The following is a 27,636-nucleotide window of genomic DNA, read 5'->3' on the forward strand; positions in this document are numbered from 1 at the left end:
ATTTTTTTGTTTGCAAATTCATGAACTGAAACCTAACTAGTTTTAGCACTTTATTGGTTGTCGAGCGCTTTCGACCCCAAAAAGCCACTGCATGGGTCCTTCCTATAAAGAGGAACAACGCTTCAATTTGTCTCAAGTTGTCAGGTCGCGTTGTTGCTGTTGTTGGTGTTGTTGGTGTTGTTCCAACGTACACTTTCAACTCATCGCTGCCACTTTTCTCGCCCTGCAACTTTCATCAGCCAGCTAGTGCTGCTCTTGTCGGTGACTTTGACACCGTTTTCCACTTTTCGTTAGCATGTGAGCGTCGCGAAGAAGCCAACCAGTCCCTCCTGCCACGCCTACGTTGACATGGCACTTATTTTCTTATTATTAAGTATACGCTTAGTGGGCCGACGAGGAGATGCCGAAGCTGCAGCTGCGGAAGTGCGCCAAGTAATGATTACTTTGTGTCTGCCACTGACAAATGCCGTCAGTCAAAGTCAAAGTTGGTGATGAAGGACTGAGGACTGAGGACGGAGGACGGAGGAACCGGGTAGCAGGAAGCAGGACGCAGGACGCTGCTAAGGAACAGGGTGCTGGGGAGGATGGTGTCGACGACGACTCAATGCGGAAGGAAGTTCAAGCACAAAAGGTGCACAGTCAATGTAACGGAGTCCTTTGGCCTGTGCATTCATGTGCATCGGCTTTCGATGGGATCAGAGAGGTGGAGCAGCACGTTGACAGTCCATTTCAATGCCCAGAAAGTGAGCTGTAACAAGGCAACGGAAAAAGTGCACATCTTCATTTTTGAAATTCTAATAAGAGTTTCACTTTTTCATCTCCCGGAATTCATTGTTGCAATTCCAATAAGAGTTTCGTGAAAATGGAAATAACGCTTTCACATCTTAAGTGAGTTTCACCGAAACAGACTCTTAATTTCAAAAAGTAAAAAAATTTTACGTTGATTTTGATAAGATAAGTATAGTGAAAATGGAAATGAAAGTGCGGCAAGTCGCAAGACCTCAGTTATCAGCGAATTCGTCTGGAGATAAAAACTTTGCAACATTGGAGGTGCAAAACAAAATATGCATGTTAAGTGTATAGCATTCAAAGCTGTACACATTAAACCCTTTTTATAAAACCTTTAAATTCTATTTGGAATGCCATTAACCAGCTCTAAGAGATCCTGTGTAGATAGCGAAAAATCGTTTCGCTTTAGGCCACTGCCGATTCAAGGCCATCCCCAAACAAAATTCAATTTCCTATCCACTTAGCCAATGATTACCATGGCCCGAACACTGCACACCAACCGCTTCCGTCGCCACCCGTCAAACCCGTCCAAACAACACATCGCCATCGCCATCGCTGTCTCTACTTCAACAGGGCTCCCTCCCAAAAACGATCCATCTCCTTGTGCTTGGCATTTCCGCTGTCACTCGCTTTAATTACGCCCCCCACTTCAGCCGACTTTCTGGCCGAGTGACTGGCCAAATCCAGAAATCCTCTATCAATAGATGAAATATGCCCGTCAATGCACTGGCCTCTGGCCATCATCAGTCATGGGCATATTTTGACAGTGGCATTAGTCGGAAGCTTCGAATCTTCTATCGGGTGTAGTTAGCTCCGCGCTGATTCTCATTTGCAATCGAAACTTGTCTACTGGTGACAATCAATGCGCTACTGGCTTTTGGCCAGCAGTTCCCCTTTGGGCCATAATCCATTCTGGACACTGGCTTCGCTCTGGGTTTCCTCGCTAACGATGCAAAGTGGCAATCAATATTTCTTTTGTTGCCCTCCCCAATTAATGGCAGATAAAAGTTCTTGTGTGCATATTTTGCCTATTTGGACTTTGTGTAATAAGCGAAAAGTTTTATTTGGTCGACTGAAATTGGATGTGTCAGATGCAGGCTATTTGTTAGCGTGATTGGATACAGCAAGGAAATTTGGGTAATTATTCAGTGATATGTTGATTTATTGCGGTAGGCCGGCTTTTTTTTCCTATATTTTGAATGGCGCATCATATTTGGAAATCACTACTGCTGGGAATTAAAAATAACTTTTGTGCCCTCCATCAATTACCACTTTGCTTAATATTAGCCGTCTGGCTAGTTATCAAAGCATGAAGTGCCAAATGAAAACCACCGAAATGCTATAGATAACATGAGGACCATGAAAAGTGTGTCAGGAAGCTGTAGACACGGTGAAAGCTATTAATAGCCTACCATTGTAATTTGTAGAGTAAATAGATTTCACTTTAGCAAATATTCTCTTCTGCCGCAATATGCAATAAATTTCTCCAGAATTTTGATAAGATGTCAATCAACCATGCTTACAAAGAACCTACAAAGTTACTTACTTTTAATTTTGCAAAATGTTTTAATACATAAATAGCTGCCAAATAAATAAGTGTGATAACAAACTCGGTTTTTTGGTATAAGCAGTAATATATAATATTTAAAAAAATATTTTTTACTTACCAAACGTAATTGTACAAAAAATATGTTATCTCCCAAAAATTTTTCGGAAAAGTTATATTTAAATTAGTAAATGTACAAAAAAAAAAATTAAAATATAAATAAGATATTTAAAAAGCAAAAAGAGAAAAATCTTGATTCTTGATTGAAGACGAGTGTGCTGATTGTGATAGCAATGAATGAGATACAGATCTTGCTAGTAATTCAGTTTCGCGAAAGTTTCGTTAACCAATTTGTTAATGAGAAATTGGGGAATTGGAAAATTTTTGCGGTATAAATACGGTCGCCATCAGCGTTAAATGCCCACAGTACCTTCCCAGTCTGAGGAACGTAAACTTGAATCAACTGCAGACATGAGGAATATATACGGTAAACGCATTCACAAAGTAGCCAAATGGTTCTGTAAAGCAGCCTTTTTTTGGTTCCACAGCTTTTGCCCTGCTGCTTATTGCAGTTTTTGCAAGCACCACCAGCGGAGCCAGCGTTTCCGACCTTCTGTGTCGCAACAAGGCCAACGGCATTCGGGCTCTGGTACCCGGCAGTTGCTCCAGGTTCTATGAGTGCCAAAATGGCGTTGCCAAGGAATACTCCTGTCCCAAGTTCTACGACTTCAAGATCCGCAGCTGCGTAACCTATAATCCTGGTTGTGTCGAGGGCGTTGTCGTTGAGCCAGAGGTCCATCAATCCGTCCGTGATACGGCCCAACCGTGCAAAGGAGCGACAACCACTCCGCCACCTTGTGAAACCACCACACCGCCTTGTACCAAGACCACTACACAAACTCCGTGCTCGGGAATAACTACAACTACTACGACTACACCAGCTTCAACAACAACAACGTGTGCTCCAACAACGACCACAACTACTACAACGACAACCACCACAACGACAACAACCACAACGACAACCACCACAACTACTACAACTACAACAACAACCACTACAACAACGACTTGTGCCCCAACGACAACCACAACTACTACAACCACCACAACTACTACAACCACCACAACTACTACAACGACAACAACAACCACTACAACCACTACGACGACAACAACTTGCGCACCTACAACCACAACAACGACAACCACAACTACTACAACCACAACAACCCCTACACCTACAACCACTACGACGACAACAACTTGCGCCCCTACTACGACGACCACAACAACGACAACCACTACAACTACAACCACAACTACTACAACCACAACCACAACCACTACACCTACAACCACTACGACGACAACAACTTGCGCCCCTACTACGACGACCACAACAACGACAACCACAACTACTACAACCACAACTACTACAACCACAACTACTACAACCACAACCACTACACCTACAACCACTACGACGACAACAACTTGCGCCCCTACTACGACGACCACAACAACGACAACCACAACTACTACAACCACAACTACTACAACCACAACCACTACACCTACAACCACTACGACGACAACAACTTGCGCCCCAACTACGACGACCACGACAACGACTACAACTACAACCACAACTACTACAACCACAACCACAACCACTACACCTACAACCACTACGACGACAACAACTTGCGCCCCTACTACGACGACCACAACAACGACAACCACAACTACTACAACCACAACTACTACAACCACAACTACTACAACCACAACTACTACAACCACAACCACTACACCTACAACCACTACGACGACAACAACTTGCGCCCCTACTACGACGACCACAACAACGACAACCACAACTACTACAACCACAACTACTACAACCACAACTACTACAACCACAACCACTACACCTACAACCACTACGACGACAACCACTTGCGCCCCTACTACGACGACCACAACAACGACAACCACAACTACTACAACCACAACTACTACAACCACAACCACTACGACGACCACAACAACGACAACCACTACAACTACAACCACTACAACAACAACAACGACGACGACAACAACTTGCGCCCCTACAACGACGACCACAACAACGACAACAACAACTACTACTACAACCACAACTACTACAACCACCACCACTACACCTACAACCACTACGACAACAACTTGCGCCCCTACTACGACGACCACAACAACGACAACCACTACAACTACAACCACTACAACAACAACCACTACGACGACAACAACTTGCGCCCCTACAACGACGACCACAACAACGACAACCACAACAACTACAACCACCACAACTTGTACGACTACTACAACTACAACCACTACAACTACAACCACTACGACGACAACAACTTGCGCCCCTACAACGACGACCACAACAACGACAACAACAACTACTACAACCACCACAACTTGTACAACTACTACAACCACTACAACTACTACAACAACCACCACTACGACGACAACAACTTGCACCCCTAAAACGACAACAACCACTACATGCCCAGAAGCCGCTCCGACAACCACTACATGCCCAGAAGCCGCTCCGACCACCACCACTTGCTCTGGCGCGACAACAACTGCCTGCCCCACTGAAGTAAAGGCGGTGGCTGCAAGCCAATCGAAGCGTAATCCTGTCCGCCGAAACCCCGTCCAAAAGCTACTTTGGGAAGTGGCCGAATGGGCCGGTTTGTCGACCGCTAGTTCGGAGGGTACGATTAGGGTTTCTTGCTTGGGAAAACCCGACGGATTCCTGATGGCATCTCCTGAGCGGTGCAACGACTACTATATCTGTCGTCACCAGCGCGCCCTGAAGGTCAGCTGTGGTGACAGGTACTTCAACGGAATGAAGGGCATCTGCGATCTCCCCGAAAACACCAGCTGTGTTCAGTCTTAAGTGAACCCTCCCCTGCTGAGACCAACATCGTTTTTGAAATGTGACAAGAATTTATGGGTCGAAACTTTAATTAATTATAACGACACTATTTGATCATGAACGTAAGAAAAAGCAAGAGCTTATAAAAGGCAATCGAAAAAATTACTTCAATGTTGTTTTATTTTCTTGGGCGTACAAAATAATAATTATTATTCGAAAATTTCTCAAAAACTGTAATTGAACAAAATTAAGACTTACTAAAAATAACATTGTTTCTGATATTTTTCAATTGCAGCATCTCAGCAGCACGTTGAGCCCATAACATCCAGTATCCCGAGCAACGCGCACAGAAACCATTGGAGAAACCCTCACGCACAATGAAAAACGACGTCGTGCGATGGAGCAGGCAGCCAACTAGCAACACCGACAACAACAACAGCAGCAGCAGCAGGAGCAGCAGCAGTAGAAGCGGCAGCAACAGCAGTAGCACTCACAAGCACAGAAGCAAAAGCAACAAATTAAATGCTCGCCAATTAGGGCCACATGGAGCCAGAAGTTGTCAGCAGAGAGCCGAAGCCGCAACGCAGCTACAAGATGAACAACAAACAATCATTGAATGTGATATAGGAAATTTCAATTTCGATTGCAATTTATTCAAAACTAGTTTTTTAACGCAACACAAACCGAAACTTAGTGGCAAGAGCAGCAGCAAAAGCAAATGCAACAGAAGCAGACCCTTGGCGAAAACGAAAGCGGTGTTGCTGTTAGCTCTGCAATTTAGTGCCGTAGTTTTTTTATGTAATTTTAATGTCGGTTTCGTGGCCGGAAGCGTGGCAACGGCGGCATCATCGGCTGGCGGCACATCGCCAGCGGCGCCACCATCCTCTGCGCCCTCATCCACGCCCACAGCTGCTGCACCACCGCCACCGCCACCTTCGTCGCCACTCAAAGTGCATCCAAATGGCCAGTCGCCAGTGCTGCCGCCCTACGTCCTCGACTATGAGACGGGTGGCAGGGCCAAGCTAACGCCCAACAATGGCAAGTTCGCCCAGTCGGGCAGTTCCGGTAGCAATAACAACCAACTCGTCGGACACTACACCCACACCTGGGCGGTGCACATACCGAACGGCGATAATGGCATGGCCGATGCGGTTGCCAAGGATCACGGTTTCGTCAATTTGGGCAAGGTAAGCCACGCTTTTCCCCACATATTTAATCTTTCGAATCCCATATATAGCTTTCCAACACAATAGCGAATAAGTGTGATAGCTGAAATACTAGTCTCCGTATCTAATGCCAACCAGCTTCGCCCGCTTCATTTGTCAAAGAAGTTCTGGCCAAACACCTAAAGCAATACCCGGTGAGACTCGTTAGCCAGTTTAGCATATGATTAGAACGCTCAAATGTGAGACTATTAAAAGTTTGTGCCGCTGGAGGGAAGTTATTCGTTATGGAAAGAAGCACTTGGCTCTGGCGTAGCCATATCAGTTGATATGGAGGAGCACTGCTGGACAAAGTTTCTACTGCTCAAATCTGTGCTTTCTCCCTTTTGCATTCACTGCACCCGTGCTTGCCAGCTTAGCTTGGTTGCCTGTCAGTCACTGGGAAAACATCGTGGATGCGATGGTGGTGGGGGGGCAATGTGGGTTTGAAATGCGGGCACAGGTGTTGCCATCGGACAAGTTTAATCTGAAAGCATTTCGACCGTGTACTTTCAACTGCTACTTTGATACACACACCTCCGGCTACCGGCTTCGATTTCTGCACTCCACTTCTACTCTAGAGTTCCCGGCACAGACGCGAACCCGCTAAGTGACTGTCAAGTAATCCTGGCAATGGGAATGGCCAGCACAAATGGAGCTCAAATCGCCTTGTAATGGCATCGTTTGCGATAAAACAAGGCAGTTGGTGGATAGATGTTGGCGCGGGAGTATAAGTGCCTCTAAGTATGGATTTACAGTTGCTTGCTGTAAACTGCACAGGCAGAAATATTTTTCTTTATCGAGAGCGTCACAATAAAAATATTTGGTTAATGCGGAATTTACATGCATTCCTTCCAAATGTTGGTGTTCAAGAATAGAAGGAATTATATTTTTGTAAGTTGGAGATCTCTACCTCTTTTTTTTAAGTGTATAGCACAACCATCGAGAACATCTACCATCCGTTGGGGCATTTGAAAGTAAAATGCATGCCAAACAGTTATTTTTGCGGGTGCCAAGGGTTAAGTCTGCTCCCGCTGTTTGAGCCCCAAATGGATCCCGGCTTTTGTGTTTTCAATTGAGAAACGCAGTCCGACACGCGCAGGTGGCTGACGCAAAAAGCCCGAGCCACGAAAAGCTCAACTGTGGCGATTTCCATTGTACGGCTCTCTTGGGCGGATCGAACGAAAGAACCGGGAGAAATCGGGGATTGGGTTGGGGGTGGTGGGGTTGGCGACTTAAGTAGCATCCGCCATTGGGTCGGTGGAAATTAGTATCACTCACAATGGCGCCCGTACTCTTTCGACCATCGACTTAATTGGCAGAAACAAAAAGCGGAAAATTCAATTTATGAAGGCGGGCACACCAAACTTTTGTTAGCACTCCCAACTAGTTGAAATGGAAGTGGACGAAACGCGGCAGATGGCCAACCGGACGGGGGAGCTCTGCGAAAGTTAATTGAAAATTAATTTTAAATGGCATTGTTAAAATGAATCCAACTTAAGGCCAACCTGAATGCGAACAGACACTCTCTGCAAATGAAATGTGCCGTTTTGCATAATTAGATGACGCCCGAAACGGCTGTAAAACTGTAATGAGATGAGCGCCAGGCGGAAGTGGAAATGAATTCTAGACGTTCTGCCTTACTTACCTTTATTAATTGCCAACTTGATTGCTGGGGAATGAAAAATGAGCAAGTAGTTGGGCAGAGAAATGGCTCTTAGTGGGAAGTGGTAACATCAATTTAAAGGACTGCTTCTCGGGCTGCGAAACTACCTTTATAATTACCTCTATAATTATTTATTATTAATATATTTACCATCTTATGTTGCTGAGCAACTTTACATTGTGCTTAAAAGATAACTTAAGAACAATCTCTAGTTATTTCCTATTACATCATTCTAAATTGCCTTATTTGATACCCCAAATTGGTTCATATATCAAACGCACTGCGCGCCAAGTGAAATTGTTATTCCCGCTGCCCACCTATACAATTGAAATGAAATGCCTTGGTAACCCTTCAGCCTGAACCTGGTTACGCTTTGCTTCATCCAACACGAACTTTCAACCCCACAAACTTTCGGTCCGCCTCCAAACATTTGAAACATAACTCGTCGAGAGTGTTGCCAAACATTTGGCACTTGTTCGTGTTGCTGCTTTTGCTTTCTGTTTCTCATGTTGTAATTTCTTTTTTTGAGGGGGCGTGCCAGCTAGCGTTATAAACTAAAAACTAAATTCGCAGCACAAACAAGTTACAAGTGCCAAACAGCAGTAGCAGCAGCAGCAGCAACCTAGAGCAAAAACAATTAATAAAACCATAAAGATGAAGTAGTGGGACGCGAGACTTTTTGCCATTTGCTGTAACAACTATGGCTGTTGCGACTTCAAATTGCAGCTTGCAGGATCGTGATGTTTGTTTCCCTGAAGAAGGAGGAAGCAGCTCCCGAATGCGGGGCACATCAACAAATTTGGTGTGTCAGAAGTTTTAATGAAAACGATGCTCTATATATACATATATACCTCTCTCTTGTTTCAGCCAGTTCCTTGGCTTTCGCCCATCAAGTTTTCAGCGCAGAAAACTTTTTGGCACCGAAATTATGATGATAAAATAGAGAAAATAAACTTTTCTGGACAACGAGAGTTGGTCGGAGATATTCGGAGACAAGAATGGCAGGAAATTGTAAAGGAATGCTCATTAAGTGCACTTTTAATTCCATTTTTCTGTTTGCTAAGCAGGGCGGAATTTCATGTAGATAAATACGGGAACATTGAAATTATAAAATTTGCATAAAGAGGTGCAGTGTCATTTTTATTGATATTTGAATATATTCAAATAAAATTGCACACTTTGGGGATCTCTAATTGTGCCATGTTCCTATTTGATTAGGGACCACTGTGTTTACTTTTAGGAAATTCGTGGAATTTGTATAAAAGGAACCTTGATAAGAAGTCCTGCATGTTGGTCCTTTAACTTACTTCCCCTGCTGTTTGTCATTTGCTTATCTGACTTTAGTCTTCCGGTCCCGCCTTTTTTCACCATTTCTCCGGGCATTGTTCTTATTTTCTATAGCGTCATTTACATAACACTCACTCTTTGTCCGTCTGCTGCAGTCCTTTGAAATCCTTGGTCCTTCTTAAGCTCCTATTGTCTGTCCTGCTGGATTGCCGCTGATAAATGTTATCCCTCGGCCTTGGCCACTCATCAATTTAATTGGAAAGCCAGAGCCGCCCAAAAGCGTTAACCGACTCCACTTTACCGAAATTATTTGCCTTTTTCGGGCTGATTTTTGCTTTTTTAATTAATTTACCGCTTTCTTGAGCCGGCCAGCCGGGTCAATTAAATTATTGATCGACCGACGGATTGATTGATTTTGTGGCTGCCGCAGGCACACGATTGCATCGCACGCTTATTGCATTCGCGTAATTAAAATCACTGCCAGTCGCTCGCCCTTTGAGGACATTCATTTTCCACCTGGCAGCCATATACCCTTAATGCCCTGCTGCGGGTCATCTTTGACAAAGGTCAACGGCTTTTTAATAAGGGTCTGCCGGGCTTCAGAATCCGGGTTCAAAGAAGCTGCCAGGGGCGTACCTTCGTAACCTTAAGCCAAGCTGGAGATTGTCCTTTTTGCCATTTCTTTCTCTTTGTCTCAAGGGAAACGTCATCACGGAAATAACTTTTCAATAAGGCTTAATTGGTTAACAATTTGACAAGTTGTCGGGCTCTCAAAGGTGACACATTCTGGTCTAAGCTCTTTTTAAGCTGCAGCTCCACAAAAAAGGCACTTTTCATTAATTAGTTTTTAGAAGTATGCATACACATAATAAACCTTTCTTATAATATACCTCACGAGGTGTGTTTTAAACCTCTTAGCTATTAAATAGCTTAAAGGAGATTCTTATACTATGACCAACATTTCAAACTTTACACCATGGAGGGTTAAGTAGTTTGAGCAGCACTGGATCCACCTTAACCCCAGCTGACAAATTTTTGAAATATATTTTTGCACTTTTGCATGTCGCAAAGTTTGCCAACCAAAGCTAAATATTGTAGGTGTTCATGTGTTCATGTGACTGTGTGTTGTCTGTGTACACATTTGTACGTACGTATGTGCGTGTGTGTGTGTGTGCCTGGCGTGTCCTTTGTTCGGATTTCGCGTGGCTGCAAGGCGGATATCGTTGATAAATTTTAAGTCAAAAACTCGGAAAATATTTATGACTTAACTTTTGTTTAGTAACAAAGCAACACGCTGGCGCACTCGTATCTAGGAATTTCACCCGGTGTCCCTTGGCAGGATTTCACAATTGTCACTGAAGTTGGATCCCTATGCAAATAGCAAACGAAAAAGAGGGCTGTGGGCGGGGGATATGCCTTCAGCTTGTTTTTGAGAACTTGTACAACTTTAATCACATGACATGGGAAATACCAGAAGTTTACATAATTTTCTGCTTTTTCGCCATTGATCCTTGGGACTTGGGGAAACTTTTTGGGTGCACTTCGCCTGCGGCAGACAGCGGTAAGGATATCGAAACGAAACGAAATGCTGTTCCTAATTGAATATGTAAAACCGAAATGCGATTGAGTGTGAAATGAGTAAGCCAACCGACTGCCAATCGAAGTAACTGCCTTTATTGCTCGTACAAGCTCGCAAAGTTTCTGCAACGCAATTGAACAGACAAGTTTTGGGGCAACATATTTTATTCCACTTCTCGCTTTTTTCCCTTGCATCGAGTAGAATTAAGTTTACTACTTTTGTGCCGCAAATGAATCAATGATTGAAATAGTGTGGAATGAGCGCGTGTGTGTGTGTGAAAACTTTTTGTGCATTTGCCAATACTGCAGAAAAGTTGAAATGAAGCTAATAAATATTTCGCAATTCATTGCAAACTTTTGCGCCGAAAATTTGCATCGCTACCGATTCAATTGGCCTGAAAATTGTGCCAAGGAACTTAGCAGCAACCATTGTTGGTTCTTTCTGCTTCGACACTCTTCTTTTCATTGGCAGTTCAGTGGTGAGGTTGTCTAACAGACAGACACCAACAAAAGTGGCGACTTTAAGGGCTCCAATCAACTTGGCCATGCTCCTTTTGATGACCCATCCCGTAATTTCCCAATCCTGTAACAGTGGGAATAAAATTTAACAACCACCTGACCTGCCACAATGTTCAGTGGCTGGCCAAGGAGCAACTTAGTGCGTAATGGTGATGAAGCTGATGTTTATGCTTCACGGCTGGCAGTTAAATTAATTAGGTAAATTTATGGGACAGACGCTTGGTAGCTTTTCGCAAACCAGATCTTAATATGGCGATAATTTTCCACCTTTAGCTAATTGAAAAGTATGTTTTTCCCAAGACATCTTCCACAAAATAAGGAAAAATAGCATTTTTATCTGGCTCCATGGAGAACATTTTTCAACAAACTTGCCCATTTTGCATTCTTCTTTTTCTTTGGCACTTATCAGCTCTCTCAAGTACGGGCTTTCCATCAAAATATTCCTCATCCTTTGGCTATGCATGGACTGCATAAATATTATAGATCTCCTCTCCATCAAAAGTTCAATCATCTGCTCCATCATCAAGTTCTGAAGGGAGCACTTCACTTGACTGAACTGACCCGCCTCAAAGGAAAGTTTACTCTTTCGCACTTCATCCTCCACCCATTGCAAATGATTCTCGCATATTTTAATGCATATTTTGGGGGCGTCCTCTGCGTTTTTTCCCTTTCCATGTTGGTATTAACAAGAAATCGCTGGCAAAACATGAATAACGAGACGAAGACGTTGGAAAACCTTGCGTAAAACTTTTCCCCAACCACTCGACCGCTGCTGTTGTTGTTAACGCCCAATCGCATCGTGTTTGCTTAGCTTATCTTTTTGGGCTGCCGACGGGTTTTGTTCTCGCAGCTCCTTAGCAAAAGCTGGCAGGAAAATGTGAAAATAAAAATATTTGTAAATAGGCATCCCAGGGAGAGGAGAGGAGAGGAGAGTAGACAAGCCAAAGTAAACGGGCGTTCTTAGCCTCGGCTTTGCCACGCCTCTAACTCCGAAAATGCTTTTAGCATGGGGTGTGCCATTCTTTTGGGCATCTTCAGTATCTGCCATCCATTGTCGTTTATATGCAGGCTGAAAAATCATTAGAGAGTCGCGTTTCGCTTTGTCCGGTTGTGGATCTCTTTTCTTTTTTCCTTTTTTTTTCTTTTTTTTTTCTTTCTTCTGCCGTCTGGACACGCCCTGGCTTTTCGCGATGATCTCCTCCCTTTTGCTGTACGGCAATCGGCGTTTGGGCCTCAGTCGAGTGGAAAATTGCTAATGGCCCAGCGAGACCCTAAGCAATACAAAAAAAAAAAAGTACCAAATTGAAAAGAAGAATAAAAAAGCAAACTGTGACTCCTTGCAAATGGCCGCTGTGATTTTAATTAAAAGTCCTGGGGGAAGTAACAGTCAGTGGGGACAATCGACATTGGCCAAAAGTCAAAGTTGACTTGATTTTAGGGTCCTTTTAATTGCCCTCGAAAGCGGGCAATGAAAAATGTGAACGAAAAATAAAACGAAACTCGTAAATTTATACATTGCTCAATCAAGTGTAACGATTGTATTGCAAGTGCAAAAGGGAGAGCGCAGCCAACTGGTGTGGGCGGAAAAGTTGGGGAAAATCACGGTAAATATTTCCGAAGCATAAATATTGAAATTTTCCCGGTTGGTCGGTATATATGGAACTTTTAGCCCTCACTCCACGCAGAGAGCTTGGTCAAATAAATCGTTAACAATTGCAGGTCACGGGGTGATGGTGGATTGGAATCAAATCAACACTTTCCGCTTGATTAGAGCAATATGGAAATTTGATATTTGACCGATGTCAGTTCGGGGGCCAATTAGAAAATATTGCCCAAATATCTGGAAAAGCTTTTGTTTTAATTTGTTTTATCGTGTTTAAGCCCATCGGGATTTTGCAATATACATTTGTATAAACGGCACACTATGCGTATACTTTATGTGAAATCACTCATACGCCTGGTTGTCGCGTGGACATTAACTATGGTTATTTCTTTTCGAAGATTAAAGGGGTAATTAACAAAGCGAAAAATGCCATTAGAAAGCATAGATAAATTGCGTTTTCTGTACATGTGTTTCATCTGTGTGTTTAATTAATGCGCACCCCTTTCCCTTGTCGCAATACATTATTGATCGCCCCGATTGACCTGACCCACCTATTCTATTGCCTCCTCCTCCCATCCACTTGGCCCGCATCCCAAATGACAATTTGAGTTATTAGTGCCACATTCATATATCACGATTGTGTCTGTGGGAATGGATTGGCATTTTAATTGCCACCGACACATTCAAGTGCCATTTAACGTTGATCCCAGTCAAATGGTTTCATGATTTAGATGGATTCTTATGGAAGTCTATGGCCAAATTGCAATAGAAACTAGCACAAGGCCATGTCACTATATTTTTAGCTTAGAAGCTCTGGCTTGTCTATAGTTCTCCCTTTTTTTTGGCACCGACAAGTCCAAAATTAAATATGAAAACTTTAAATTTACGTTTCGTTGTCATTGATACAGAATTGATGGCTTCCGCTCTCATTTTTAATTAACTTGACGACGGCACTTGCAAGTTGACACACTGCCTATAAAACTGGCAGCGATTATTCCTTTGTGCTGTCCAAAAAATTACCAAGCCATTCCCCTCCCCTCTCTGTCAGCCAGTGAACTGTGTCCTCGTTGTGATTTGGCATGCATTCAAAAAGTTTTACACGATACAAAAGCATTTTGTTCTGCCTGCCAACTGACATTGAAAAAGGACGCATATAACGAATGGCAATCAACGCTGCAATTATGTAAGTGTGTGTGTCTGTGCCTGCACATGTGTGTGTGTGTGTATGTGTGTGTGGATTGTTTGTATGTGAGCTGTCGCCTGTATATTGAACTTGCATGCTGACCTTAGCCTGCTTTTCAGCCACATTTCAGTTGCTTAGTCACTTTGGCACTAGAAGTATAGGATGTACATGCATTGAGTTTACAAAAGAAGGAAATACTGTGTAATATAATATACATAGTTAAATAAGCAAGCACATGTCTCCTTCTCCTAACAAAAATGTAGAAAATACATGTTCTAAAAAAGATTAAAGAATAATATACTCATACTACTTGAGTTGAACTTACAGACGTTCTACTGTACTTTAGGGCACATGTGTTGCCTACTTTTAGGCAGTCGCCGCACATGCAATCCCCTCCACGAATCCCCACCATGCCACCGCCTCCGATGCAGCCCTCGTTCATGGCCACATCAGCATGGGCTTGAGCCTCAGCTTTGGCCATAGCTTTTGCTATAGCTTCACCATCGGCAGCGGCTTCAAAGTCGCGTTCAACGTCAAGTGGCCCACTCGGCATGCCACTTGAAGCGTAATGAAAGCATTTTTGCCACTAACACATGTGAAGAGGCTGTTGGCCAGAGAGGGAAAGGGCTACATTGAGTGAATGAGGCAGAAATGCACATTTAGAGAAGGAGAGGTAGAGAGAGCGACAGACACTAGCACTTGCTTAGCATTAGTGTGTGCGACATCAGATTGACACTTGTCAGAATCATTTCTGTCTACACCACAGCAAATTGTGGCCCAAAGGAGGCGAAAAAAAGGACACAAAATTAGCCAAAGGAGCCAAATAAGAGAGAGAATTACCCGGCCATTCCTTTTTCGTGCTGGCCCAACTCGGCCAACTCGATTACAGCAAGTTCGAGATCTGTAATTCCATTAAGATTTCTGTCTCATTGCACAGCGGTGTCAAGTTCATTTGTTTCCACAGACTCGGCAGGTTGTGTGCCACCTGGCTGCCCAAGAACAATAAAACACATTAACACCTATTAGAGCGTTGTGTGTGGGGGTGAAAGACGAGGGGGGAGTGAAAGGATGGCTCCTGGCCATTGTGCAAATGGGAGCATAAATAAAAGCGACTGTCTGCCAAGTTATGAATAATAATGACAACAACAATGAAAGCGACGCAGAGAGAACAGGAAAGCCAGGCTAAACTGATTTAACTACGCACATATGTGGTCATAAGAATAGGTTACAAAAAGTTTCTATGCTCAGATTTTGAGACAATATATCATGACATTATTTTTCTTGAGTTCGCATGGTTTTGATTGCTGTAATTTACTTACATAGCACAGCAACCTATTATCTTGACCTGCACTGTACATGTACACGAGTGTGTGGAATGGTAATTAAGGATTTGGTCTTTGCCAAGGCAGTCCAGTTAAAACGGCCCGCCGCTTTGGGCCATTTTTATGGTCATTGTGCAATGGAATGGAAGGACTAAAGAGGAAAAAATAGAATCGTGCCGAGACAAAACCACACCTGGCTTTGTACCCAAGTCTGAGTCGGGGAAATGGCCACCAGGACATGGCCACAGATAAGGCCAAGTACAGTATGTGTGTTGGAATGTGTGTGTGTTTGTGTGCTTACAAATCTCTGCGCTAATTAAAAGTCATTAGAGTGTGGTATAATTGCATCTAAATGAAATGGCCGGGGAAAAGCCGATTTCCCTCACCGTTTAACCCTCAGCTAAATCCGTGGGAACCTTCAGTTGATTCAAGGCGATAGTACAACCTTATCTGATGGCGTTCCTTTTCTCCTTCCTCTTTCAGGTAAGCAACCAGTGAGACATGAAAGTGAATTGCCAAAAAAAAAAAAGAAAGAGGTGTAAGTAAAAAACTGTCGGACTGTAGCAATTTGAATGCAATGCCGGCTAATGAACACGGACGTAAAGTTCAAAAAGGACATTTTGTTGGCACATGAATATTTTACGAGCCAGTTTCATTAGCACTTAAGCCGCTCGAGCTGTGACCTGTGTCTCCGCGCTGCGGTTGCCATAAAATATTAATCTGTTCGAGCCGCATTACAGATGCAAATGCAAAGCGAATGAATAAATAATAGTCGAGTGTGCGAATTATTAGAGGCAATTCGGCGCACTAAGTGTTTGCCCGAAAGTTGCCACGCCACGAGTAAGCTCGATCGAATCCGCTGTTCAGTTCTGTTCTGTTCTGTTCAGTTCGCTTCTTCATAAATTTCTGCCTCATGAAATATGCAAGTGCCAAGCTGGCATGAAAATGGCGGAGCTTCCGCTGCAGCCGCTCATCCTGTCCCGCCCAGAGTCCTGCCTTATCCTATTATCTCTGGCCAAGTTCTTTTTCAAAAATCTCCTTTCAGCAGGAGCCCTCTGTACTGTCCTCTCTGTTCACTGTCGTCCTTCTGCTGTTTTGTTTAAATTGTCAGTTTGCACGCAAAACGGCGTACTTCCGGCCAGCGTTCATTTCGCTGACTTGGCCTGCAAATTACAGCCAAGTTTCGTAGCCGGCATTTCCACGCATTTCCCTTTGGCCATTTGGGCTCGCTGAAAATATCTGAATTGAATTCATGGCAAATATTTTGCTGCAATTTTTTAATAAACTTTCCTTGTTGGCCCGCTGATTTGATGGTGTTGGATGATTGCAACGCTTGTTTATTTTAGAGTTTCTCCGCGCCCTTTTCCTACGATGGAATTTTATTGACTGCATTTTGATCACTACAGCTTCATATTAGTTTTTATGAAAGATGCATATTGAAACGCGTTGATTTTATGAGTGTGTTATGATTGGACGATAACTTTTGGTTGCATAAAAAGTGGTGTAATTGCTTTTACTTGTTGACTTTCACTTACTAAAACAAGCATTTATTTTTCAAAGTCAACTGTTTCAATGACGGTATAAATATAATTTCTATTGATAGGGATGTAATAAAAGGTAATTTAACTTTACATTTAAAAAACTTCCGGTTGTTACAAAGATACAAATAAAATTAAGCATACGCCACGTGTCTTCCGATTTATGATACACATTTGGCCACATTTCTTCTGCCACCGGGACACGCAATGGACCCCCACAACACTTTATTATTTACTGCCATAATCATTTTAATGGCAAAAAGCCAAGCAACGGTTATAACGAACACAGCACGATAATCATATTTATTAACATTTTAACTTAATCAGCTTGGCGTCTTTTGATGTACACGCAATGGAGAGGAAAAGATGACTTCGGGAAGTCGTCCGCATCAGTCAGGTGTGTTGTCAGGAGCCCAAGTAGCAAAACAAACATTTTAATTCAAAATTTTATTCAGCTTCCACTCAGTTAAGTGCAATATTTTCACCCAAACATGTGTTGGCAATTTTCCTTTTCCCTTCTCAACCGCCACCATCTTGTTTGTCATGCTGTCTTGACATTAGCTTTGTCTGGGGTTTTCTTTGAAATTTACAGATAAGAAAGTTGTTGTCAAACGTTATGAGGATTTTTCAGGGAACGAAAACGAAAACTGGAACGAGAACGAGAATGGAATGGAGCTTTCTGCGAAGGCATCCATCATTTTGTGGCCCCCGTAAACTGCAGCTGCTGCTGTGAGTGAGACAAACACTAAACGTATAAAACATTTTCATTTAATTGAAACAAATGCGTGCTGCGTATCAATTGAAGCAAATGTGTTGCTTTTTCGGATACTACAACTCGAGAGCAATAAAAACTAAAACTGCCAGCCAAATGGGTTGAACTAGTGTGTGAGTGGGTGGGTGTGTGAGTGGGTGGTGGGGGGGATTATTCACGACATCATTTACCAAATGAGCAACAGAGATGGCAATCATTTCAGGTGGCGACACGTCGATGGGGCCACAAAAAAATAATAAAAAGCGGAATACAAATAACAAAAAGCGAGCGGGGAGAGGGGAGCAGGGAGCGAGCGTATAAAAAGCGTTCCATATTCCAACCCCAGGTTTTGGGTGCCAAGTGATATTAAAATCCATGTAAATTACACACAATCATCATCGTGCTTACGTCTGCATGTGTGCAGAACTAGCGTGCCATAAACTGACACCAAACACGAGCATTCCGCCAGACCTTTTATGGTCTGACCACAACGCCAGCGTTTGACACACTCGTTACGATAGATACGTAGATATTATATATATATATATAACATATCATACTGCAGATAATGCCAGCGACGTGCTCTCCGAAGTACAAGTGTACCGGCCACATGGATACTACACACTGTAATCACAGATAAGAGGATGCCGTAATAGAGCATAAAGTAAAGCCAAATGGCATACATGCGATTAGACCACACACACACACCATTATAACCATCATAGATATAATAGCTCGGCCACATCCTGTGAGACTCGTACTATTGCTGATATCGCCTGAAAAATAAATACTTTTAATGGGAAATTGCCTTTAATTAAAAAACATTGGTACTTTTCGCCATTCACTGTCATTTATTTATGCTTTCTGTTCAGCTTTGATAACCACCGGAAAAGGGCTGGTTGTACTGGGGCTTGCTATTAAGATTATTATTGCTGCTACCCGCTTGGGTGTACCAAATGCTCTGAGGTTTCTGAGCCGAAATAATGCCAGACTCACCGGCAGGACCTCGTGCACCTCGAGGACCTGGCGGTCCTGCAGGTCCCCGCTGGCCTGGTGGACCTGGCGGGCCAGGAGGACCGGGCACTGGAATGGGAATGTAGGCGGTGGGTGGTTGAGGCTCCTCCTTTTCGGCAACGGCGGCCTCACCGGCCAGATTCGTTGGCAGCAGATTCAGACCGGGCCAATTGAAGCCCGACTGGCCCTGAACATTGAAGCCCAATTGGACTCGAGGCACCACGACGTAGGAAAGACCACTTCCTTGGTTGGAGCTAATGGCATTCTTGTTGGAGATTAGCTGAGGGCCGTAGGCCACGGGATAGGCGGCCACTTGTGGCACCACATACTTCAGATTCTGATCGTTAACCATGGGAATGGCATTCGAGTAGAGGTAATCGGGCACTTTGCGACTGTCCTTGTCCAGTTCGGTGTCAGGTACTTCCTCCCTGATTTGTGGTTCATGGAAGGTGGGCTCCTGGTCATCGGATCTGGCCATGGATTCGCCTGGGGAATAGATGAGAATTTGAGGACCAATTGGTTCCTCGACGTCTATATCCAAATTACTGCGGCCCGAACCAACAACGCGTCGCAGGTTGGGAATGCGAGCGTGACTGCCAAAAACCAGGCTTAAGATTACTGAAAATATAGGAATAAGTATACGGTTTTTTAGTCTAGCAGAAGTTGGAAAAGTTCTTCTTTTCTTACCCAATATTTGCACTTTGCGAATCATTTTGTGGAACTGTTGACTCTTCGATTTGCGCTGGCCACTTTTATACCCAAGTCTTTGACTAAGATAAAATCTCAAGAAAGGTTCTTGGTAATGGGCAAGTTCAGTCAACTTGTCGGCATCTCGTTGCTAATCAATTTTAACTGCCCATCTTAACTGGGTCAGCGTGCTAAACTGGTTCGCCTAATCGGGGGATCTTCGCCATTGAGTCATTGGGTGCGGTTTCGCACAGCGAACTCTAAAAGAAGGGCAGAACCCTTGTGTTGATATATTACTCATTATAAGAACAGATTAAGTTACTTCTGCCTATCAACTTTTGGACATCAGTAAGTTGACCAGCTTTTCTTTTATGAAATATATTACATAGAGAAAAGAACTTGCAAAAGACACAATACTGGAACTTGTAACCAATAGTTGTGGAATTCACGATAATTATCCAACCCTTGATGCATTCCCACTCGTTTTTGTTTGTTTTCCGTTTCCTACTTTAAAAAACATTCATTTTCATCAGTCAGATGTGGGTTGCCCAGATACAGAGACCTGCTTTGAAATCCAAATAATGGAATGCAATAAAACAAGAGTGCAGAAGAGCGTACGAGTAATAGGTGTATTTATATACTCGTACATATATGTATATCTGTCGCGAAATGGAATGTCGCCCGAGAACGAAATTGAAAGTTCAGCTTGAAACATTTTTGGAATAGAAACCAGGCAGGGGTTTAATTGAATTAAATCAAAAACAACTGCCATGCCGACCCCTTCGACGTTGCTACACATGTATCTGCTTAGCTGGCTTAGCTGGCCGCGCAGATCGGATTGAATTGAAGCACCCGCATCCGCATTTGGGGTCGCATGGAACAGCTGAATTTGGATTTCAGATTTTAGATCCACGGATAGTTGGATCGAATGGTCAAAGCAGTAGAGCCAGTTGCGCCGTGGCGAGCGCTTCGTTGGCGGCTCCCGAGCGAAAGGATCGCCACTCGGGAGTCCCGGGAAATCGGTTTCGCGTAATCCGTACACTATGGCGGTACTCTGGTGGTTGCTATCGTTGCTGGTGGTGCTGATCTTACCGCCCAGCTACCACCTGGCCACGCCCTCCTCCGGAAGCGGCCAGTTGCGTCGTCTTTGGCTGCAGGATCATTGCAGTGCGGGTATTTGCACGAATGTGGTGATTGGTCGCAGTGACTATGTGATCCTATCACAGGCGCCCATCGCAGGCACCACCATGCTCACCTTTCTGAACTCGACCATTGCCAAGATACCGCATTTGCTGTTCGACACCTTTCCGGATCTGCAGGTTCTGCGCATGGAGAACTGTTCGCTGGAGACGTTCGAGAAGCCGCAGTTCGAAGGTGCCAGCAATCTGATGAGCTTGTTCCTGGGACACAATCGCCTGAAGGATATACCTAAGAATATATTCTTGGGCGCCGACAATCTGGCTACATTGCATCTGCAGGGAAATCAGTTGAAGCAGCTGGGGAATCATAGTTTCCATGCACTGAAAGAAGTTAAGGAACTTTCGCTGGCGGAAAATCAATTGGAGCAAATCTCTCTTGGAGTCTTCAGCGGCATGAGGAAATTGATGGATCTGAATCTGGCTGGCAATCGATTGGATGCCCTGCCAAGAGGCGTCTTCGATCGGAATTTAAACCTAACCAAACTGAATCTGGCCAGAAACCGGTTTACCGCCTTCGAATCGGAACTGTTGAAGCTGCAGCCGGCTTTCACCCAGTTGGATATTTCTGGAAATATCTTCCAGGAGCTAACACTCAACTTTACCTCGCTGGATGTGGCTATAGCTCATAGTTGCGATTTGAGGAGGTTGACCTTTTACGGGGTGATCCATGAACTAGATTTGCACAACAACTCGCTGAGGGAAATGCCACACATTCCACTGGCCGCCAATGTCACAAGTTTGGATTTGTCGCACAACCCGTTGGGAAATCTGCAGGGTAATCCGTTGCGTAGATTCACATCGCTGTTGCGGTTGAATCTTTCTGCCACCGGTGCCCACGAGCTGCCAGAGGGATTGTTCAAGAAACAGAGCCATCTGCAAATGCTGGATATATCAGCAAATTCCATCTACTCGTTGAAGATCACAATCTTCGACAGTTTGAAGGCACTGCAGTATTTCTACTTTGAGCGGAACAACTGGAACTGCGATTTCCTGCAACTGCTGATGAGTTCGTTTGTGAAACGCAAGGACATTTCCTTCATGGAGGACATAACAGCACCCGAGTTGGTGGACGATTATGTGGATGGCATTGCCTGTTGGTATGAGAGCGACAAGCAGTCCAAGAAGTGTGACTCTGGGGGATCGGATGCAGCCATGGAACTTTCGGTGGTGCGAAATGAGATCAAGACCTTCACCGAGTTGGTAGAGAAGAAGTTCGTTAGGGTCTATCGCATGTTGGAGGAGCTGAAGATGAAGCTATGACCGGCATTGGATTGAAGTCTTTTCTATATTACTCAAATCATATTTAATCCCCATATTTAGCCAACAATATAATCAAATATCAAGCTATGTTAATCGTATTTTAGGTTATTTGACACACAAAAGCAACATATGGATATTTTAGGACATATTACTAGAACCAATAAAGCACATTTTGGAACTCTAGGGAAAACAAAGTGTTTGACAAATTATTTATACTTATTGGTATTGAGGCAATGTATTTGCTGAACTATGCAACTTTAACTACAAAAGCGTTAAAACACAGAATTTAATTAACTTTAGTCTCCTCGAAAGACTATTCAAATTTATTCCCATCTAACAATTGTTTTATCTAACTATCTCTTCGTAATCATATTTCATAATCAGTTCGCCTAAAATATTTTCTGCTGCACATATTTAAAATTCTTTTGTGCATAAACGTGAAAACAGTTTATCAGGCGATAAATCCCAGGCTTCATGGGGAGCTCAAAATTCGCATTAAAAAAAATCGCTAACGCTCAATTTAATGCCATAAATATTTTATGCAAAACACGAGCGAGCCAGAAAAAATATTTATGGCATAAACACAATTTTTTCTTTTTATAAAATGAAACTTATCAGCGTAATCGCGCACAACGGAGGCAGACGCACTTAAAAACCGACAAAACTTAATTAAATGCAGGCGCACAGAAATATCCACAAATAAACACACGCGAATGGAGTTTTTTATGCGGTCTGGCAACGTCAACGAAACATTGCAATGATAAAAATAAATACATTTCGTAAATGTTTTTTCTTTTCGAACGATTTTTTAGTGTGTGCGTGTGGGACTGTGGCAAATAAACAAAAACAGTTGCACGTGGAAATATCATTAAAATATGGCTTACACTTGATTGGGCTTGAAAATGTAAAGCGAAGTTTTTATCCAATGCAAAAGATAAGGAATTTCAAGTGTCGTTCGAACTTTTGGCTAAGAATGCCCACCCAATAGTGCTGGGTTTATAATGATTTATAATGATTTATAACCCTAACGTTATCGAACCTATTCCGTTTCGTGACCGGAAGAGCAAAATTCCAATAAGCATCATTTGCATTTTCAATGCTTTCCGCTTGCCATTTTGGTTTTGGGCCCATTCGCAGAGATAGCGTCTATGCAAAAATGCTGCCAAAGATGAAAGACGCCATAAAGTATGCGGCACATCTTAAAGCTAGCGCCATTAATACACACTCGCATCATCCTTTCTCCCTCTATTGTGCGCCACTTCCTCGCGCCCTCTCTGTCGCTCCTGCAGTCTTACTACGCTTGTAAGCAACTTCCGTTTCCGTTATCCGAGGCGCCATTTGTTCTGCCATTGTTGCCATTGGAGCTGCCGTTGCCTCCTTGCGTCTTGCCTCTGGATTCCTGTGCCGTAGCTGTGCACTGAAAGAAATGTTTATAAATTTCTACAAAACATAATAACACATTTTACAGGTCTCTCCAAGTACGAAGCTCTTAATAAGAAGGAATTTTTTATTTTAAAAACCATTTATGTAATTTTTCTCTGTGTAGCAACGTTAACGCACTAGCTATGTGCAGCATATGCAGTAAACTCTTAATAGTCCTCCACTTCGGTTCGCCTGACTTTGTCCTGTCTTGGGCTCAAATGCTTTTCGGCCAAGTTTATGAAATTGTTGCTGGCAGCTTGTTGCTAATGCTGTTGCTGTTCCGATGCCGCAACTCATTAAGAAAACAAAAGCAAAGTACAAAAGTTGCTCGTTACCTAAGCGCCCCCACCATCGGCTTACCACTTTGTTGTAATTAAGTTGACTTTATTACCCAACAATGTTGTACAAATGCATTTAGCCGTAGTTTTTAGTACTCTCGAGGTTACCCGCCTTAACCTGTAACCTTCATCGAACTTTTGAGCCCGTAATATTCATTATTTTATGGTGCAATTTCCTTATTACCTTTATTGGAAGGTGGCCAGCTGCCGAAGAAAAGTTTTCGGACAAACTTTGGTTAATGGGTCAAGGTTTCTGGCGGCTGTGGGGCAAATCAAATGGGTGGGCGATTTCCTACCGAATTTCCTGTCCATCATTCCTGTGTATCATTTTCCACTCTGCCATATATGTGTTCTTTTATCGCCCACCTCATTTACTTAATTTCCTGGCTATGCTCACGTACCTTCACTCAAATTCCCTTTACGTGCCACAAGTGAAATGCGTGCTTATTTGATTTGCGCAAGTGACTGGCTCACAAAACAAAAAAAAAAACCAAAAAAGAGCAGATAAACATACGTGTGCTCTAGGGACTCGTTATATTTGCATGCTCCACTCGAAATTTAATTTCGCCAGCTTTATTTCGCACTGAGAGCGAGCAAATCATTCAATTGCTTATTTGCCATTAGCCATAAACAATGCACACGCTCCACTGCGATTATGTGCGCAATTAGGCGTTGAGGCTAATTTTTATCAAATTTATTTTTTCTTTTTTTTGCTGTCCATTCGCGAAAAACACATATAATATATTTGCTGGGAGATGGCCGGCAGCAGGCTCATAAATAAAGCTTAATGGCAAAAACAGTTGGTCAGCCTCCTGGCGGCAAGAAGTGGGTGTGGGTGGCATGCTGTTTGGGGGGTGGCATTAAATTAAAAATGCGGAGGAACGAAAGGAGGGAGCGAAAAATATGTTGCCTACTTTTGTGGCCTGTGCATAATTGGACAGCATGAATAATATACGAGCAAGCGGTTGTGTGTGTGTCTGTGAGCATGTGTGCGTATGGGTAAGTTGCTAGTTTGGCAAACGAGGCGTATGCACAACATGCGTTTGCATAAATTCACGCTTAATTAGCTCCCGCTTCCTCACGCCTCTCTCTCTCTCACTCTCTCCCTTTCTCCCTCTCTCTCTCACCAACACTCTCACTCATTCGGCCAACAAAACAGGCGGCCAAGCAAGTTGTAACGCTTCTAATTAGCGGTTGCCAAACGGGCTTAAATTTAATTTAATAGAATATGTTCAAGCTGAAGCTTTAGCTGCTAAATCCGCTGGCGCAGCTGCAATCAATTTGTAGAAATCGGATTATCAAAATTGCCAGGGAACATAAGCCCTCTTTTTTTTGGTTAATCAATGCCAAAAAACAGGTATTTGCAAGCTGAGCTATGCTCCTTTTTGAAATGCAAGAACACCAAATATAATCTCTCCGAAATTCAATTACATTTGCCATCCATTGTTCGTACGTTGTTTGCGTTTTGCTACCATTATTAACTGTCTTTTTGGCGCAATTAAGCTGCCACGCCCCCTTCTCCCCACCACACCTGGTCGGCTGGGCGTACGTGTCTTTGGCGCAGTTACGTTTAATTTGCAACAGGAGGTGTGGGTGGCGAAGGGGGGTGGGGCTTTGCCAGGAGTTGCAGGAAAAGCGGCAGGAAGGCTGGCGCAACAGGAACAGAAGCGGAAAGTTGCCAAGTATTTGACTGCTAATGCACGCACGTTTTATCCTCGCCGGAGCACCGAGTGGTTTCCTGTTTGTGTGTGTGTCTGTGTGTGTGTACACCCGTTGTGTTTTACAACTTTTAACCAAATTGTTTAACTAAGTAGTAAAAGCGCATAAAAGCACGTAAGACAAATGTACACACAAAACGGCGAAAAGAAACATAAATGCAGGAAGAAAGTAGTTAAAATGAGTTGATACAAAGAGGCAAAGTTTTCGCAATGAATTATAATTTGTTTGTAAAGGCAAAAACATTTGCTCTTTAATTTAAATTAAGTAAAATACTGGTTACAAGTTCTCATGTTTCACAAAGGACCACGCATCACTTTCGATTTCAAATCCTTTTTCAATTGAAAAATCATGAGCGTGCTGCGAAGGAATATTCGATACTTTCGCTGAGAACAAAATTCCAATTGATTGATTCAAGCAAATAAACCCGGTAATTGAGCACTAAACAAGATACAAAAGGACGCCGAGAGAAATGACATGAATTCTGGAATCTCAACCAGCTATTTGAATCTCCATTTACCAGTGCATTTAGTTTCCCCCCGGTCGAACAAGTGCATTTTGCCATGGCCATGGCCAGCTTCAGAGGAGCATTTGTCAAGGCAAATTGAATTCAGCAGAAGAGGAAACGGAGCTAACATGACAAATCATTTGCTTATTATTCCCAGGTCGCTACAGCCGTCTAAAGAGGATAATGTTATGCATCTGACAAGGAACGGATAGCCCAGGGAAAACAGAGGAAAAATCAGGAAAAGGCAGAGAGATTAGATAATGGTTCGGTCCGGTCCGGTTCGATTCGGTTTGGATTTCAGATTTAGCAGCAACTTTGCTTAAAGCCACGTAACATGATATTGGCAGTTGACCAAGAGGTGGCTTTTTTAGGTGGCACTGCGGTGCTGCCGGCCGCTGGAATCTCAGTTGCCAGTACATGCATTCCACTTCAGTGGACAATGTGCCACCTCCACCACCATCTCCATTTCCAGCTCCACTTCTACCACCACACCCACCCATCCATCCGTCCATTGCATTGAGCGTTACTCGCATGGAATGCGCAGCTGCACAATTTATAGGATATCTGTAGGAGGCCAACTTAACTGGGTGTCAAGGGGTGTAAAAGGGGTCCAGCCCGATAACAAGCTTACTCTGTCTACAGCCCACCACCCGCCCGCCACTCTCCTCTTCTGTTCTCCTTCGATTGCGTATAAAATCTTATAAATTGCAAATTGAATTTAACGATAAACATCGTTGGGGGCAGCCAGAGGCAGCAGAACAGCAGAACAGCAGAGAGCTGCAAACGGCATTGGGCATATTGGAAGGACTCGGTACCGGAATCGGAATCGGTTCATTGTTGGCTCACTTACCCCACTTGTTCGAGTGCTGGGATGGACATGCAATTGATCCTGATTCGGATTGTCTTGTGCCGCTTGTGCAGATACACAAACCACTTAGGATAATGCAGGATTGGCCATCGACTTGATTTCGTTTGTTATTAACCCTTCATTGTGGCAACAATCTACCATACATATCCATTAGGCAATACCTTATTTCTATTAATTTTGACATAATATAAACTTATCTAAAATAACCAGTAACTCCTTTTAAACACCTAACTTATTCATGGTCTTTACACCTCTTCTCTTTTCAGGTAAGCTAAATCTCGATCGAAAGAATCAAAGTAAAGAGTCAAGTAAGAAACGGACAACTATATATTTTCCATTCAATCATCATCTGTCTGCCAGACTTCATCATCTGAGCCCGTGTCTAGACTCTCTTAACTCATTTGCCACTCAAAGTGTGGTGCGTGGATTCCCCAGCCACGCATTATGTGTTCAACTTTTACAGCTCCCACATGAAACTTCCTCTGTTTTGCTTTCTCTGCCGCCCAGTCTGTCGCTTCCACTTTGCAATTATGTAGCAGGAAACACAGCTCACAGCCCAAACCCCACAAAACTTGCTTCATAATTTATAAGTGAGTCGAAAAAATACAAGAACACAACACAAAGGTCCAAAGAGCAGACAGCGTGGCGACGACAATGACGACGGCAAACGTTTTCCAACAGCTGGAAAAAAGGGGTAAC

The 27,636-nt window shown here is 43.4% G+C and overlaps 4 protein-coding genes across 9 annotated transcripts in view; 3 read left to right on the forward strand and 1 right to left on the reverse strand.

The window, feature by feature from the left end:
- LOC122622028 (furin-like protease 1) overlaps nucleotides 1-27,636 on the forward strand; it is a 152,038-nt gene that overhangs the window by 95,338 nt on the left and 29,064 nt on the right. For all 6 annotated transcript variants that reach the window (XM_043800137.1, XM_043800132.1, XM_043800134.1 and 3 more), the window contains one exon: nucleotides 5,572-6,463. In XM_043800137.1, the coding sequence (XP_043656072.1) occupies nucleotides 5,654-6,463 (810 nt within the window). In that variant the 5' untranslated portion in view covers nucleotides 5,572-5,653. The remainder of the gene's footprint in view (nucleotides 1-5,571; nucleotides 6,464-27,636) is intronic.
- LOC122622030 (mucin-2) lies at nucleotides 2,807-5,372 on the forward strand. Its single transcript, XM_043800138.1, has 2 exons — nucleotides 2,807-2,822; nucleotides 2,884-5,372. The coding sequence occupies exons 1-2, from the start codon at nucleotides 2,807-2,809 to the stop codon at nucleotides 5,295-5,297; spliced, it is 2,430 nt and encodes an 809-aa protein (XP_043656073.1). The 3' UTR covers nucleotides 5,298-5,372.
- LOC122622033 (collagen alpha-1(VIII) chain) lies at nucleotides 18,794-19,651 on the reverse strand. Its single transcript, XM_043800141.1, has 2 exons — nucleotides 19,627-19,651; nucleotides 18,794-19,557 (listed from the first exon to the last, which is right to left on the reverse strand). Exons 1-2 carry the CDS (start codon nucleotides 19,649-19,651, stop codon nucleotides 18,794-18,796), a joined length of 789 nt encoding a protein of 262 aa, XP_043656076.1.
- LOC122622032 (carboxypeptidase N subunit 2) lies at nucleotides 20,601-22,260 on the forward strand. Its single transcript, XM_043800140.1, has one exon. It carries the CDS (start codon nucleotides 20,670-20,672, stop codon nucleotides 22,083-22,085), a length of 1,416 nt encoding a protein of 471 aa, XP_043656075.1. The 5' UTR covers nucleotides 20,601-20,669; the 3' UTR covers nucleotides 22,086-22,260.

Source organism: Drosophila teissieri, chromosome 3R (assembly GCF_016746235.2).
Source record: "Drosophila teissieri strain GT53w chromosome 3R, Prin_Dtei_1.1, whole genome shotgun sequence".
Lineage (NCBI taxonomy): Eukaryota > Metazoa > Arthropoda > Insecta > Diptera > Drosophilidae > Drosophila > Drosophila teissieri.